The 18,677-nt window shown below is 43.4% G+C and overlaps 1 protein-coding gene across 1 annotated transcript in view; it reads right to left on the reverse strand.

Moving 5' to 3' along the window:
- Positions 1-340: 340 nt before the first annotated feature.
- Positions 341-18,677, reverse strand: part of LOC308163770 (rho-associated protein kinase 2-like) — a gene marked incomplete at both ends in the record, with an annotated part of 224,322 nt that continues 205,985 nt past the window's right edge. The window contains 4 exons of the mRNA XM_080537957.1: positions 341-541; positions 1,178-1,341; positions 15,689-15,925; positions 17,050-17,268. Coding sequence (XP_080394083.1) covers positions 341-541; positions 1,178-1,341; positions 15,689-15,925; positions 17,050-17,268 — 821 coding nt within the window. The remainder of the gene's footprint in view (positions 542-1,177; positions 1,342-15,688; positions 15,926-17,049; positions 17,269-18,677) is intronic.

Genomic DNA, 18,677 nt, shown 5'->3' on the forward strand with positions numbered 1-18,677 from the left:
TGTGTATGTGTGTGTATGTGTGTGTATGTGCGTCTGTCTGTAAACGTTCAACACTACCAACACTCCAGCCCAAGTTTCCAGCCCCAAGTTTCTTCCGGAACTTTAACTTTTTTTAAAGATGAGAAGTTTTATACCAGATGAGAACCTCTGACATCCTGTCTGCCGTTGCCTAGCAACCCAGAGCACCAACAGATCACAGCAGAAGACAAGCCCACGAGGTGATGATTATGAGCAAAGAAAACAGTTTTATTTCATATCAACTGCAAGTTTGGTGGTGTTTCAAAAATATACCAGCGTAAACGCACACTACTGTCTGTTGATGATGATGTCACCGGTGATGTCACAGAGACCTGTCAGAGTAGTCATCGGAGAAGTCTCTCTCGTCGTAGCTGTTGTGCATGTTGGAGTAGTCATCGTAGTCATCGGAGAAGTCTCTCTCGTCGTAGCTGCTGTGCATGTCGGAGTAGTCATCGTAGTCATCGGAGAAGTCTCTCTCGTCGTAGCTGCTGTGCATGTCGGAGGGCATGGGGGAGGGGCCAGGCTGGGGGAGGGGGGGTGGGGGGGGTCAGAGGTCAATTGGACGTTCTGAATGTCGTCAGTGAATTGTTTCTGATGGGTCTTACCCCTCTCTCTCTCTCTCTCTCTCTCTCTCTCTCTCTCTCTCTCTCTCTCTCTCTCTCTCTCTCTCTCTCTCTCTCTCTCTTTCTCTCCTTCCTCTTTCTCGCCCTCCTCTCTCTCCCTATCTATCCCCCTCTCTCTCCCTCCTCTCTCTATATCTCCCTCCTCTCACTCTCTCTCTCTCTCCCTCCTCTCTCTCTCTCTCTCTCTCTCCCTCCTCTCCCTCCTCTCTCTCTCTCTCTCTCCCTCCTCTCCCTCCTCTCTCTCTCTCCCTCCTCTCCCTCCTCTCTCTCTATCTCCCTCCTCTCTCTCTCTCTCTCTCCCTCCTCTCTCTCTCTCTCTCTCTCCCTATCCCTCCTCTCTCTCTATCTCCCTCCTCTCCCTCCTCTCTCTCTAACTTCCTCCTCTCTCTCCCTCCTCCCCCTCTCTCTCTATCTCCCTCCTCTCCCTCCTCTCTCTCTAACTTCCTCCTCCCCCTCTCCCTCCTCCCCCTCTCTCTCTCTCTCCCTCCTCTCTCTCTCTCTCTCTCCCTCCTGCTCTCCTCTCCTCCATCAGTTACTTGGTTGTGTTCATCCCCTCTACGGCTCCTGTTGGTTCTGAAGTGGACCAGGCAGAACGCGACCAGGCAGAACGCGACCAGGACCCAGAGCAGACAGGACCAGTCCTGGACCAGCCAGGAGGTGGCCTCACTCTGGACCTCCTGGGCTGGCCGCGAGTTTAGTCCTGGACGAGACAGGAAACAGGTTCAACTCTATATTCAACTGAAATGTATACAGTAGAGGCTCAATTGACATTAAAACAAAAATCTTTTGAATTCACGATTGAAGCATTTAGAACCATATCCCCCATCACCAAAAGACACACCTGTACAGTTTCAACTTGAGGAATAACCATCTGAACCTTTATATACACCTGTACAGTTTCAACCTGAGGAATAACCATCTGAACCTTTATATACACCACAAACAACTGTCTGGTTTTGTAGTTGAGTTTCATAAATACCTGCTGTATCTGAATCAGTCTGGAATTTCAGTTTCAAGAGGTATCTGTCTCCAAGTGGTTGATTTTGCGCCATTGTTTTCTAAAATAACATCCTTGTCGACTTCACCATGCAAAGTAAACATTGGAAATTATTTGGAATGTTCTACTTTTGCCAGTTGCCTTTCAAAAGATGCATTCCGTTGGAAACCATACACATTCTAATGATAGGCCAACATTCTGAATTCTGATACATTCTGACATCACATTGTTCACCCTTGATGCCTTGCCACTAGGTGGATGTTTGACACAGGTATTGTGCGTTGGCTAAATCAAGTGATGTTGTTTGAACCCTTTACACCACTACATTCACTTGTCTGCTTTATGCCTGAAGAAGGTCAATGACCGAAAGCTCGCAATAAAACAATGTTTTTGCACAGTGTTTGAGTGTGCGGATGCTGTTATTTTATAACACATTGTTTACTCAAATGCATTCTAACATGTTCACATCTTGTATTAAAAGGCTGATATACTAAATGCTCTGTTGTACAACATGGCACAGCTTCAACAGTCATGTCAATACCTTGTGAATTCAGTACATGGTATTAGGTGTGTTCTTGATTCTGCTCATGATGTAGCAACCAAATGATTGAGTCATCAGTCATGATTGAGAATCTTTGAAAAATCTCCTTTCACCAAAATAAAGAGAGATACCTCAAATAGAGTAGGATTTCTATCTCTCTCTCTCAGTGTGTGCGTGCGTGTGTGTGTGTGTGTGTGTGTGTGTGTGATAAACAGAGATAGGTATATCTGTTGGGTGGTGGGGTGGGGTGGGGCAGGTGAGAGAGGTGTATGCTGGGATGCTGGTAATAAAACAAGGTGAGAAAGGAGAGGGGTGTGTGGAGGAGAGGTATAGTACAGTATGAAGGGGGAGGAAGGAAGGCGTCCATAGGGCTGTGTAATGACACGTTTGGGCCAGAGCTTTAATTCTCTGTGTATTACCCACCAGGTGCCTGATAGGGGTATAAAAACAGGGGAGGGCCCCCGAGCCACACAGCCCTACATCTCCATAGGCCATAATAACACAGTGCACCCATCAAAACAGCAGATAAACGCAGGGTACTTATTAAAGCTGCCAGCAGTGATCAGCCTTAGTGTGGTATGCTCTGCTCTCCCCCCCCTCCTCGAGTATTCTGTGTGAGGTTACTTCGTCATTCTGACAAGAAACACAGCAACAATAGCATTCCACGCATCCAGCTGACCCTGAACAGCTGATCTTACCAAGACTTACCAACCAGCCAGAAAACACTGCTCCCTTTCCTCTCTCTTTCCCACAGGTGGAGAGGACAGCTCTATCCTATCAATTGTTCGAAAAGGAGTAGGAAGAAGCCTGTCCTACCCCTGTTTATACTTAACAATCCAATATATTATATAATCCAATTAATTAATACATATATTTCAGTATCATCCGTTCTAATACTTTTTCATTCTTAATATTGATACAACACAAAATAAATAAATAAACATCATTTTCCATTCTTAATACTGAAACAACACAAAATAAATAAATAAAAACATCAGTATCCACAATGTAATACAGAAGAAAAAGACACAGAAAACCACACCTTAGTTTCCAGAAGATTAACAACCTTCCCTTTCCTAATTTTGGTATTTAACAAAAATCATTTTTCTTTTTTCAAATAGAGCAACATTTCTCCTTTCCTTCATATTTTCCTCTAGCCCATTCCATGGTAACACCGTAGAATGATATGCACCTGCTCCTGAGATAATAATGTGAGCATAACCCTTGTTAAAATTGTGGTTACCTCTCAAATGATATCCCTTATCCCTCTCTATAAATAATGTGTTAATGTTACCTCGGAGTTCTTGAGTCTTTGCTTTATACATTAACTGTGCCAATTTAAATTTGAATAAGTCCATGAGCTTTAAGGCATTTGACATTAGGAATAAGTTATTTGTGTGATCACGATATCCGACCTTATGTGCAATTCTCATAGCTTTTTTCTGTAGTGTAATCAATGGGTTTAAAGTGCTTTTAAATGCATTTCCCCATATTTATGTAAAATGTAAATTTATGTAAAATGTAAATTTATGTAAACCAGCTCTTTTCCCTTCTTGTTTTTAGTTTTTTTTTTCCTAGCACCAGGGGAGCCCCCCCTCCCAAATTTCGTTGTTTGGTACCTGTACTATATCAATGACAATAAAGACCATTCATTCATATCTCCACACAGTAACTCAAATAGGGTAAGACAAGACAACAATATAGAGTATACAACATCCTCTGTTCCAGAATATGTTTTGCCCTGCACAATACTGCAATACTCCTTGATACTTTGGATCTAACGTATCTTATATGAGATTTCAAACAGAATTTACTGTCTAATATAGGAGTGGGCTTAAAGTGCAGACTCTCAGCTTTAGGTTAAGGGTATTCACATCCAAATTGAAGGAAGGGTTTATGAATTATAGCTCTTTTATATATAATAACCAAAAGTAATTGGACAATTGACTCAAAAGCTGTTTCATGGGCCAGTGTGGGCTATTTATTCCTTCATTATTTCTTTATCAATTAAGCAGGTAAAAGGTCTGAGTTGATTCCAAGTGTGGCATTTGCATTTGGAAGCTGTTGCTGTATACGCACAACATGCAGTCAACAGAGCTCTCAATGCAAGTGAAACAGGCCATCCTTAGGCTGTAAAAACAAAACAAAAATCCATCAGAGAGATAGTGGGAACATTAATAGTGGCCAAATTAACTGTTCGGTACATTCTGAGAAAAAAAGAACGCACTGGTGAGCTCGGCACCACAAAAAGGTCTGGACGTCCATGGAAGACAAGAGTGGTGGATGATCACAGGATCCTTTACATGGTAAAGAAAAACCCCATCACAACATCCAGCCAAGTGAAGAAAAGTCTCCAGGAGGTAGGCATATCATTATCCATGTGTACCATAAAAGAAAGACTTCACACAAGCAAATACAGAGGGTTCACCACAAGGTGCAAGCCATTCATAAGCCTCAAGAATAGAAAGGCCAGATTAGACTTTGACAAAAAACATCTAAAAAAGCCAGCCCTGTTCTGGAACAGCATTCTTTGGACCGATGGAACTAAGATCAACCTGTACCAGAATGATGGGAAGAAAAAAGTATGGAGAAGGCTTGGAACGGCTCATGATCCGACGCATACCACATCATCTGTGAAAAAACGTGGAGGCAGTGTGATGGCATGGCTTCCAATGGCACTGGGTCACTAGTGTTTATTGATGATGTGACAGAAGACAGAAGCAGACAGATTAATTCTGAAGTGTTTAGGGATATTCTGTCTGCTCAGATTCAGACAAATTCAGCAAAGTTGATTGGATGGTGCTTCACAATACAGATGGACAATGACCCAAAACATAGTGTGTAAGCAACCCAGGACCTTTTTAAGGCAAAGAAGTGGAATATTGGCCAGAGCAATGGCCAGTCAATCACCTGATCTCAACCCAATCAAGCATGCATTTCACTTGCTGAAGACAAAACTAAAGGCAGAAAGACCCACGAACAAACAACAACTGAAGACTGCTGCAGTAAAGGCCTGACAAAGCATCACAAAGGAGGAAACCCAGCATTTGGTGATGTCCATGTGTTCCAGACTTCAGGCAGTCATTGCCTGCAAAGGATTCTCGACAAAGTATTAAAAATGAAAATTTTATTTATGATTATGTTAATTTGTCCAATTACTTTTGAGCTCCTGAAAATAGGGGACTGTGTATAAAAATGGTTGCAATTCCTAAACGTTTCATACAATATTTTTGTTCAACCCCTTGAATTAAAGCTGAAAGTATGCACTTCAATTACATCTTGATTGTTTCATTTCAAATCCTTTGTGGTGGCATACAGAGCCAACATTATGGAAATTGTGTCACTGTCCAAATACTCCCAGACCTAACTGTATATAAATAAATGAATGTCAATGACCCCAGGTGTGGGACTTTATTAGGTCAAACAGGTTTGAGGGGTCAGGCAAAGGACTTGGTGGAGTCAGGCAAGGGTCAGGCGATCATCGTTGTAATCCATGGAGCAGGGCAGGAACCGTGGTGCAAGGTGCTGGGCTGGAGGTGTCCATGGTGCTGAGTGCCCACTGATGAGCTAAATAAAACATTCTATTTCTGATGAGTCAACAGCACTAGGGCTCCTTCACAAAACCCTTACTGGAATCTTCATACACTCTGTGAATTAGTCTTTACTTTCTGATGAGTCAACAGCACTAACCCCATCCAGTGCGACATGTAGATAGCATATATTTAGAATATGTAAAATGCAAACACCAGATATGCAAGAAAGTTTATGAGGTATACCAAATGGAATTAATAACAAGTGTTACAACCCTTCTGTCTAGAGTAAAATAAGGGCCTAACAGGGTAGAGTGCAGAATGTACAGGTGTGTTGCAACACAAATGCCCAAAAAAACTGTACAAGGGATCAAATCAATTCAAGTTGTATTTGTTTGTTTATTCATAATGAATGAATGAATGAATGAATGAATGAATGAATGAATGAATGGTCTTTATTGTCATTGCTACAGTACAGGTACCAAACCACGAAATTTAGGAGGGGTGGCTCCCCTGGTGTTAGGAAAGGGAAAAAAATAAATAAATAAAAACTTTAAAAAAAAATCACAAGAAGGGAAGGAGCTGGTTTACATAAATAAAGGCTATGTACACTATCCACTGTACTATACTGTACAGATAGACGACTAGGGTTGTCATATTGCACAATAGTGTTATTTCACATTTATTTAAAGTGTCGCAGTTTGCAGGCTTGAAATGTACATGTTTGTGCCTCAGCACTACACCTGATTTTTTCAGTCCAGCAGCTGCCATCAATCCGTCCAGACTGTCCAGGGCCCAGAACCTAGGTCTTTGCTGTGTTCAGGGCCTGGACGGCCCTGTGGTAGAAGCTGTTCTTCAGTCTGTTTGTCCTTGCGGCCAAGATCCTGAACCGCCTTTTCGAGGGCAGCCTGGTAAAGTGTTCGTACCCAGGGTGGGTCGGGTCCCTGGAGATCTTGATACATATAATAAATATGTACAGATAATATGTACAGATAATGACAGATGTTCAGTGTCCAGTGTAGTGTAGTGTTCAGTGTTGTGTCCAGTGTCCAGGTTCCAGGTTCCAAAAGCTTGGTCAAAAGGACGCAAGGGTAAAAAACCTGTGCACTGTGCATCCAGGAAAATTCCCCTGCAGCCCTTAGTCGTAGAGCGACTACTTACCAGTTTGCCCACCAGTGCAAAGCTGCGGCCCCCACAACCCCCCCGAGGGACCCCACACGCCCGACCCGCCCCACCACCGGCACACCCGGCCCAGCCCACCAGGCTCAGACTATCATAGCCCTGCACGAGGCTAGCCGGGTCAGGTGCCCCAGCGGCAGAACAGACCAAGCACGCAGGCCGGCCCAGGGAGCCCAGCGCACGGCAGGCAAGCAGGGGCGAAAAACCTGTACACAGCGCCTCCAGGAAAAGTGCCACTAGACCTTAGGGGTCTAGCCGGTGTGTATCTTATGAGTGATAAATCATTGCTGTTTGCACTTTATCGCCAATGCTCTTTTAACATTGTCTCTATGGTCTTTCAGCTTCCTTTTTTCTTCTTTGCTCAAATTTTCGACCATGTGATGGTCAAACAGCTGCTTCTCACTGTTGAGACAAAATGTTATAAAGTGATTAATAAATAATTTAAGAAACTCACATGCATCAGTGGTTGCAAACTGTCATGGAAATTGTATTAGCACTCTCCAGCTTACCTCAAGTCATACTGTGGTCCAAATGTATACATTTCCATGGCTTTCTTATTGGAAACACAGTCCACAGATAATTTAAAAAACAAGAATTAGACATAAATAGACATAAATAGGGGGGATTTAAATAAAAATAGAATAGAAATACATTAACTGTACATAGCTCATAACTGTATATAAATATCTTCGTTTTGTCACTATTTGCACTTCTGGTTATATGCCAAACTGCATTTTGTTGTTGGTACTTGTACTCAGCAATGACAATAAAGTTGAATTATCACCTTCAATAACACATCCTGGTACAACTCCCTCACTGTCAAACACAAAACCAAACTCTCCCGTACAGTCAATCAGGCAAGTAAAATCATCGGCTCACCTCAAACTCCCCTGTCTGAAATCTACAACCGGTCACTAATCAGGAAAGCCACACAAATCACACAGGACCCCTCTCACCCCCTCCACCAATCATTTCAGCCACTTCCATCAGGCCGCCGTTATAGAACTCCACTGGCCCGGAAAAACACAGATAAAAAATCATTCATTCCCACTGCAACCACCGCCCTGAACATTTAAAAAATAGGAAGCACACTGTTTTTCTTTTAAACCACAACATTTTAGCATTTTAGCTTTTAAATCATAATACCGTTTTTCTTACTATTATTTTTAAATAACTAGACTTTTTAAATAGGCACTACATTTTATAAACACTGCTATATCTGTCTGTTTTTATTGTATGTATGTGACCTGTGTGTTTTTAATGTGGATACCGTATTCATGAACTGCACAAAGCCTGTCAAAGGAGAATTTCTGTCACTCTGTGACAGACAATAAAGCAATCTTGAATCTTGAATCTAATCTCATATCTGATAACGCTAAACCACATAGGATTACCCAGTTAGCCAAGCCTGATTTATGAACAAAACTACGTGCGAAACAGCCAAATGCGTAACACATCCAACAACCTAAATAATAAATACATATATGAAAACTATAACGTTCATTAATCATATACATATATGTATAACTATATGTTCATTAATCATATTTCGAAATTCTCACCTGAGCTGTATTTGCCATTGTCCTTTAAAATCTCGCGGTCCTCTAAAGTCCTTTAAAATCTCGAGGTTTCTCGCGGTTACTTATGTGATGACGCGCTCGAACCAAATATGGTCTTCATGCGTCCGGGTGTCGACACCCTGCGGATGCAGCTGGACCCTTCTCTCTTAAGGCCCAGACCAAAGTGATTTACTCGTTAGGGCTTCAATGAGTCAGGTGAATATAATTCCAGGGTTGAACTATATATTCTGAAGTAACTCCAAGTCTTCTAAAGTATCCAACAGCGGTGGCTGTTGTGTCTGGTGTTAAAAACCATGGGTTCCTCTAAACAGATGTCCAATGATGTCAGAATCAAGATAGTTCACTTTTAGGTAGGCTCCATAGGTATTGAAAAGGTCTCCCTCCCCTGACGTGGTGGAGGCCTTAACAACCTTCTATCAAGGTGCTATCTATTCAATTAGCCTACCTGACTATATAATGGCTCTCTTGCACTGTTTGTATGTATTTACTACGGCCGAAACCGTTGTCCTATTAAACATTTTCTTTTGCATCTGGAACCTGAGTGTGCGGCTTCTATTTCTTTCAAAAGGCTAATCCTAAAGCCTATAGGCGATCACTTTGCATACTGGTGCACGTTAGCATAGGCTCCTGCTAGATTGTAGTGCAGGTTTGGATGAATTGGGATTGACATACCAACAAATATATGAAACACTCCTGATCAGAGCTGTTTATCGGGTCCGGACAGGTGGATCAGCTGTAGGCCTTGGGTCATTTACAACATTCACAATGTTTTTTTTCCTAGCTCAAAGCTAACTAGATATCAGGCAAAGACAGCAACACACGGTTTAACTAATCACCATGCCTTACTAGCCTAAAGTAGTTACCTTCATTTAGACACTGACATTCTAGTGCCGTTGCAAGTGGCCCCACAAGTTTACAAACTCACTCATGTAAAAAGACACCACACAATGATCCAAACACCTTTTCAATGTTTAATGGGTTATCACTGAGCTCTATTGTAGCAATATCAAACATGCGGTCTGGATGTAAGCGCCTTTAGATACAAAGTGGACAAGGCAGTATAAATAATACAATGTGCACTGTATGTCATCATGGAAAATATATACTGTGTATATTTATTTATATATGTATAAAACGTGCTTTTCAGAAACTTCTTGGATAAAGGAGGGCACTACAAAGCACACCACTACTCTCCACCTGTAACATATGAGCTAGATACACACCACGTGCCCAAGAGGAATTCTTTACAAAAATATCAGAGCATGACATTCAAAAAGCATTACATGTTACCGTTCACTGCTTCAGCTTGTGGGAGATATTTGCAGATTTTTAAAACGTTCTTTTTAACAAAAACATTTGTAAACTTTACCCTCTTGTTACCAGGAATAATATTTAAAAATACACATTCTTACTACAGGTGGATTTACCAAAGGCATGAAGGCAACAGCACTTACATAGTTACCTTAAAGGGATGGTTCAGCCTATTTTCATGTTTGGGTGAATATCCTCACAGACCAGTAGTGAAATAATCTCTGGTATTGCGTTCTCTGCTGTGCTACTCCCAGCAAAAGCTAATAGTCAACAGCGGTTTCTCAGATAGACAGGATTCCAAGGTACCGAACATTAGCATGGTCTGATTTGAGCCAAAATGCTGTCAGAGAAACTAAACTATGTTTTGTAGCATGTTATGCTTAAAAATGATTTATTGAAGTAACTATTTTATTTTCAATAGTATGCACAGTCTCTATAATCTATTTGCTGAGAACTGGAACAAATGTCAAAAAGCATGTGCAGGGTTGTCTAGTATATAGTGGCTACTAAGCATTGTTTGAATATCACATTTCTGATGAGATTTATAGCAGGTAATTCAGACAACGCTAAATTCCTTGGAATCCCATCTATTGGAGAGGCCACTGCTTTCCTGTTAGCTTTTGCTGGGGTTAGGGTTAGGCTAGCTACCAACAGAACAGTGGAGAAGACTGGCCTATGAGGATAATTCAGGGTAAGATGATATTTCACCTCAACATGAAGGCTACGCCATACGTTTAAGGGCAAAACGAAACGCATGAAAGGTCCAAATCTACTTCAACATGTTTTAAGTCATTCAATGCTTGTGTTCTATCATTGGTTTGCCCAGACGTAAATTCATACCATAAAGGAGTCAAGCTGTTCTATTGGTTCCCCCTCTTGCATTCAAGCTGGCTGTAGTAAACATACTTCCCTCTAATAACCATCATGCTGTGTGGTAAGTAAATACAAGTTATTGCCAGAGTGAAGAGCTATCAGACCTATATGAGCAACTTCCCCTGGTGACACATACCAGTGTACAGTACTATTCTTCTCTTGTGGGTGTAGTGTTCTGTACTAGATACTTCAGATGCATTGTAATCATTCACTGTATAATACCAAAAATAAAACTATTCACCTTGGCCACAAGCATTCAGGATGGCAGAGGAGCTCAATCCTCTCCACTTTTGCCAGTCCGGTTCTTCTGGTAAGTGTAAAAGGTAAGTGCTTCAGTCCTCCTCGCCCCCCTGCCATTACGAGAGCTCTGTGTTCTGTGGCGAGGGAACTTCAGGAGCCTCCAGGCCCAATATCAAACCCTAGACACCCTCCTTCACCTTAAGGAGTCTGGGGAGAGGGTGCATCACATAAGCACAGACTACAGGTACATGAGCTGGTTGGCACGTCATCTGTCGATGGACTAGCAGTGTTGAATGACTGGCATAACTCACATTTCAACACAGGGCAAAAAGACTACGACTCTAAAAAGGCAGAAGCGGGATAAAGAGAGAAGTCCTCTGGGAGAAGCGTGAAGGAGGATCCTATGTGTGCATTCGTTTTTTGGGATATGCTGAGTGGAACATTGTTTATCATCAGTCCTTTTTGATTGCGTGACAGGAGGAAGCACCCACCACCTTGAAGCTGCACCACACCTCCCCAGTAAGGTTAACTGGAAAAAACAGACAGAGATGAGGGAAGAGTTAGTTTCTCCATAGTGTCAAATAAGTGTCCCAAAGTGCATAACACAGTCCTACATGTCAGAATACCAGTCATAAGGCAGGGCTTGACATTAAGCTTTTTCAGGTACTTGTCCTTCGGACAAGTGAACTTATCTTTTACTTGTCCGAGAGCTCAAGTTACTTGTCCAAATATGACGATGCGCGTGTGTGTGTGTCTGTCTACTAACACACTACAACCCAGTAATACCTTACATTACAATTCCAACAATTACTGTGGATCTACGTGCACGCCAGAGAACGTGATCCTGCCAGCATTAATGTTTTGATTCAAAGGCATGATGCCAGATTCTCTAGGCATGACAACATGTCCGCACTCCCCTACTCAGTGGACATAGATTGTTTGACAAGGCAGCTACATTGACAAGGCAGCATACATTGACAAGGCAGCTACATTGACAAGGCAGCAGACATTGACAAGGCAGCATACATTGACAAGGCAGCTACATTGACAAGGCAGCAGACATTGACAAGGCAGCATACATTGACAAGGCAGCAGACATTGACAAGGCATTGACAAGGCAGCAGACATTGACAAGGCAGCCACATTGACAAGGCAGCAGACATTGACAAGGCAGCATACATTGACAAGGCAGCTACATTGACATGGCAGCTACATTGACAAGGCAGCATACATTGACAAGGCAGCATACATTGACAAGGCAGCTACATTGACAAGGCAGCTGACATTGACATGGCAGCAGACATTGACAAGGCAGCATACATTGACAAGGCAGCATACATTGACAAGGCAGCTACATTGACATGGCAGCTACATTGACAAGGCAGCTACATTGACAAGGCAGCTACATTGACAAGGCAGCTACATTGACATGGCAGCTACATTGACAAGGCAGCTACAATGACAAGGCAGCATAGATTGACAAGGCAGCTACAATGACAAGGCAGCATAGATTGACAAGGCAGCTACATTGACAAGGCAGCTACATTGACATGGCAGCTACATTGACAAGGCAGCTACAATGACAAGGCAGCATAGATTGACAAGGCAGCTACATTGACAAGGCAGCTACATTGACATGGCAGCATACATTGACAGGGCAGCTACATTGACAAGGCAGCATACATTGACATGATAGCTACATTGACAAGGCAGCACACATTGACAAGGCAGCAGATATTGACAAGGCAGCATACATTGACAAGGCAGCTACATTGACATGGCAGCTACATTGACAAGGCAGCTACATAGGTCATTAATACATTTATTACTTTTTCGATCAGACATTATTTTTTTGCGGATATTATTAAAATATTGGTTTAATTGGTTTAATTGATTAATCAGCTGTGCACTGTGTGTTCCAACAGTTTACCGCACAGCTGATTAATCAATTAACCCAATAGAGTGAGACAGGATATGTTCATGCAAGGTGCCTTTCAGGAAGTAGTGGAGATCGTGCACCTAGCCTATAGCAGATGTGCTCAGGTCGATCTTCTCGAACACCAAAATTGCCTGTTCCGCCTCATGCGACTGCCTCTCCACAGACAACCAAGAAACAGACTACTTCCACAAATCCGTACAAACACAGGCGCACTCACAGCCATCCAGAACCACGCCTCACAACCAGCCCTGGGTGTTGAATGTTTTATTGCAAAACGTCACAGTAAATACAAACCATATTATGAACATTCTCTTTTACATAAAAAAATGACTAGTCAAAGTGAAACACACGCGCACGTTGCACACACACATGCACAGTAGACACTCACACACGGACAGAATAGGGTCATGAAAGTCGTGATTTGTGTCCACTGTTGGGAGTCCTATGTCATGGTGGGGGGCTGAGGTCAGAGGGACAGAGGTCCCAGAGGGGTCAGGAGGAGGCTGATATGAAACGGTGAGGGAATGAGAGATCAGCCAGTTAAATCCAAGTTAAATCCAAGTAGACAATCATTTCTCGGGTCCCTAATCATGTGACGCCCGACACGTTCAACATTAACGGGAACAGGACATAGTTTATCTTTAATGAACACATTTGGAATTAAATGTGAAAAAGGAGGAGCATGTGTCATGGAGGAAGTGAGAGTCTCTGATGTTGACCGTAGCATGGAGCAGGTTAGACACATGGAAGAATAGGCTCCATGCTGTCTCTATTATCCGATGTGGGACATACCATTGAGCATGTTCTCCATGCTATGGACAATAACCTGAGAAAAAAAGGAGCTTGTCATGTAGCATGGGGATATTGTTCAAATATCTAATTTGGAATGGAGCATGGAGGAATAAAGACCATGATATGCTATATCCAGGGGTGCACATAACTGGTGCGCCAGTGCGCATGCGTCGCCAAAATGCATGCTGCGCGGCAAATCAGCCGCATGAAGGCGCTCTTGCGCACCAACAGCTCTTTTTTTTTTTTTTTTTTTTTTTTTGTGGAAAAGTTGATTTCAGTGTTTACAGAACAGAGCAGTGCTTAAAGAGATGTCCGTTTATATCAGTGTGTTTAAAGAACAGACATTCAGTTAGTGCTTAAAGAGATGTCAGTTTATTTCAGTGTGTTTAAAGAACAGACATTCAGTTAGTGCTTAAAGAGATGTCAGTTGATTTCATTGTGTTTAAAGGAGTCGGACAGACTTTCATTCTTAAAGAGCAGTCATTTGATTTTGCATTTGTTTCTTTTGTTTTGCACACAATAATTTGGTCGTTCATCTTTATTTATGAATAAATGTCGTTTTGCTAATAATATATCCATGTATCCCTTTTTTATCCATCCTGTGGGACGGGTCGTAACTCGCGAGCTCGGGGAGCACCAAGCAGCATCGCTAGGTGCTCCTCTGAGCACTGGCCCCAAAAAGTTATGTGCACCCCTGGCTATATCCATCCACAGAATACTGAATAACCAAATACTACATTGAATTTAGATTACACCCTTTTTCACCAGTCCCAAGAGGTCTGACTTTCAGAGTTGAGGTCAATTCAAATTCAATTCATGTGAAGTGAAGCATTTCTCTCGAAATGAATTCAAATGTTAAGTAGATGTGGTTCCAGTCCTACCTTTCCTACAGGAAACAGTTTGTCACCATCAACGGCTCCAGTTCCTCCCCAGCCCCAGTCAACCAAGGCATGCCTCAAGCCTCTGTGCTTGGACCCCTCCTCTTCACTATCTACATGCTTCCCCTCTCGGCCAGATCATCCGCCACCAGGGCCTAAACTTCCACTGCAATGCCGATGACACGCAAATGTATCTCAGCACAACACCATCCTCTCAGCTCCCCCCTCAATGTTGTCAACTGCCTGCTTGAAATAAAAACATGGATGTCATCTAACCTACTCAAACTCAACAGTAAGAAAACAGAGCTCATGGTTGTGGCACCCAAGCCGCTGCTCCGGAAGGTTGGTGACTTTCTCCTCCAGGTCGACGGCTGCTCCATCTCCCCATCCCCCAAAGTCCGCAACCTAGGTGTCATCCTTGACTGCACCTTCTCCTTCCAGTCACACATCAGATCCATCACCAAATCTGCCTTCTTCCACCTCAAAAACATTGCCAGACTCCGATCGTCCAACTCTGTGGCCGAAACCCTCGTCCACGCCTTCGTCACCCCCCGCCTGGACTATTGCAACGGAGTCCTGTTTGGGGTACCCAGCAAAGCCCTGGACAGGCTCCAGTTTGTGCAGAACTCAGCTGCCAGGGTAGAGCAGTACATTACCCCACCCTCATCCACCTCCACTGGTCCCGGTCAAGTCACGCATCCTTTACAAAATCCTCCTCCTCACCTACAAATCCCTCCATGCTCACGCCCCCTAGTATCTGTCTGACCTTCTCCGCCAATATATACCCCATCCTGGTACCTGCAGTCCTCAGACATGGGTCTGCTCTCCACCCCCCCCGCACCAACCTACGAACCTTTGGGGACAGACCCTTCTGGCAGCACCCACCCTTTGGAACTCTCTCCCCACAGTGATCCGCAACGCCCCCCCCCCCCCACCACCACCACCCTGGACACCTTCAAATCTGCCCTCAAAACCCATCTGTTCACCTTTGGCCCCTAGTTTAGTTTTTGGCATTGTGTTCTGTTTTTGACTGTCTTTCTGTAAATGTGTTCCTTGAAAGGTGCTATATAAATCCAAGATATTATTATTATTATTATTATTATTATTATTATTATTATTATTATTATGAAATGCATTGTGGGTAAAGTGTTATTTGGAGTAGCTCAGCCCCGGCCCTTGTCCTCCACGTGTCTCTGTAACTGACATGGTCTTGTTGGGAGGCTGCAGCTGTCTGCTGGGCCGTCTCTGGGACTGGCTGGGCTGGAGCTTCATGGAGGCCCGGGGTGAGGAGCGCTGTGAGAAGTGTTCAGGGGCCGGCGGCTTCTTGGGGATCTTCTTGACCAGCCGGCTGACCCACTTCTGCTGCTCTTCTTGTGTCAGGGCCAGCAGGAGCAGGTTCTTGGCAGTAGACACGTCATAGTTCACTGCAGGGAGAGAGAAGGACCAAAAGGGACAATCTGTAAGATTTCAAGTGGTTGAATGGTGAATTTTAAAGGAATGCATGTCGTTTTTTGCATGTCGCTGTCCTCTTTGGCCACACTGAAAATGTTTAAATAGACATATGCTGCGTTTGCTAATAGCAGCAAACGTGTAGATCTTTCTAAACAAACAAAACGTTAAATGGCTAACAGTAGCTAAAAGCTGTTGTTCCTAATTATGTGGACATCTGTGGGCATTAAAACGTAGCAAGCCCTGAGTGTGTCTGATCACCACCAGGTCGCCATGACAGGAACGATGTGAGGGGAAATGGGATGAGGTGAAACTCCAAGGTTAGCTTAACACTCGAACAGCCGTGCCGATTTTACCTACTATTAGAGCCGCCTCCCTCTTTACAATGGTAATCTGCTACTTACACACAAAGACCACTAGAGGGCACTTCTTGTAAATTAGCCTGCCTTCTACACAGAAAAACTGGAAAATAGCTTTATACTAGCTTATCCTGATGTGATTTCGAAAATGTAAGCACACATATCTAGGAAATGAAAGGACGGTCCTGAAATGTGATCGAGTGCAAAGGTATAAAAAATGTTTTACTCACAGGGTCACCATGACCCCACCGTGGCTGTTCTAGTGTTAATAGAACTGAAGCAGTGTGACCAGAGATGTTGTCACTAATACAAGTCTTGTGTGAGAACAAGGCATACTTGAATAATTTATTTTATCTGATTACAATGTGGGTAAAGGAGGCGGGTAGGGAACGCATCAAATGGCAGGTGTAGACAGTTTATGAATGGAATGTATTCTGATCATTATGATCAGATGACAGAAGAGCGACGTGCAAAAGGAGCCAGACAGAGTCAAACTTAAACATTGCCTGGACCTGTTCTCAGTCATATTTACTTTCTCTTGTTAAAGATGCAAGAAATACAAATTGGCCCCCAACAGTGAGGTATACAGCCTTGGATTCAGAACATAATCATTTGGAGACTGGGTAGGTCCCATCAATCTCTCGATTGAGATTCTGGGGTATTAATAAGTAAACGCTGAGGACGGGAAGTTGTCAGCAAGTTTCCACGCCCCCCAACTAACCCCACCACCCCCCACTTACCTCTGCAGGGCGCGATGATCTCCTCCTTCTTGTCCATGTGGTCTTTATGACACTTGATATGGCAGCGCCGGCACTCCAGGGCAGGCGGGGGCTTGAACATGTTCCAGAGGGGCTTGGTGCAGGCCTCGCAGTTGGTGGGGAAGTGGTAGAGCGTGGGAATGAACTCGTGACCCTTGTGGCAGATGTAGCCCGACTTCTCGCCGATGGTCAGCGGCTCCACTGGGAACTCGGGCTCTTTTTTGCTCTCGCCTTCGTTGGCGTAGAGGATCTGGAGAGGGAGAGGGTTAGGGTTAGAGGATCTGGAGAGGGAGAGGGTTAGGGTTAGAGGATCTGGAGAGGGAGAGGGTTAGGGTTAGGGTTAGAGGGTTAGGGTTAGAGGATCTGCAGAGGGAGAGGGTCACCATCACTGTTCTGTGGCTGTGTGGGCTGAGATGTAGCATGTAGCACCAACCATAGACGGGCTACAATAACTGATGCTTGCCTGGTTCATGTGAACAGTAATACTACTGGGGCGACTAAGTAAACGCACTGCTCTCATGAAACATGTGGTTCTTCACAGGTCTGCTGGCCTGATGAACGTGAGCAGTTACTGTGTTGCTCCCCTGACACAGAGCAGTGGACGGGTACATATGGGCAATGTATTTATTATGACACATAACCGAGACCCCTGACTGTTGTTCCAGACATGAACTGGATCCTAAGTATACATTTTGGACCTGGGACCAGTTGTTCAAAACTTTTAATCTGCTATCCAGGACCAGATCGATTATCGGCTGATTTCCCCTATAAAACTAAAAATCAGCCAGGTAGATCTGATCACACAAATCCTCCCACACAGATCACGTTGTGGTGAAAGTAAATAGAACTGGGTGTAAAACAGAGTCTGTAAACAGCAGAGTTTGTTTTGCAGTTATTCTCCTAGGAGCAAAACCACATCTATACGTTATATATATAGGCTATTGTCATTCTAGCACTAATCAAATGAGCTATAATGCATTATCAATGAAAAATAACAAATAAGATGCAGAGAGACAGACTGAGGGTGAGGGTGACAGGAATGACCTGGAATATCCTGGGGATCTCTTTGGCGTCAGCGCGGTACACGTCTGTCTGGGTGACAGGCCGCACATGGAACAGTTTGCTGCAAGAAGATAAAAACGTTTAAATAAAATGTGTTTAAAAATTTGGGTTAGGGTTGAACATAGCTTTTTTTATGGATTGGAATGTAGCAATTTCTTAAGCCGAGTTAATAACCAATGACTGGTCTAAATTACAAACATTCTAATGAATAACTTGATTCTAATGAATTGTTGATGTGTTGAATACTTATTTCCCGCACTGTACACCAGCCATTTGCTTAAGTTAAAAAAGTTAAACTGTACACACAATTGGTTCTTCTTCTTTCAATTGGTTCTCCTTTATGTAAATGCTTCAGTTAAGTCCCCAAACAAATCTGTCGCTTCTTATGCTACACCATGCAAACCACATTCCAAACAAATATTATGCACAAAAGTGTTCAACATGGATGTAAATCAGAACGAGTTTGTCCCAGCTGTGTGTGTGTGTGTGTGTGTGTCTGGGTTTCCGTTAACCGGCAATTGCCGGTCTTTGTCCGGTAAAATTTGGTG

The sequence above is a fragment of the Nansenia antarctica genome (assembly GCF_963989245.1).
Source record: "Nansenia antarctica genome assembly, chromosome: 8".
Taxonomy (NCBI): domain Eukaryota; kingdom Metazoa; phylum Chordata; class Actinopteri; order Argentiniformes; family Microstomatidae; genus Nansenia; species Nansenia antarctica.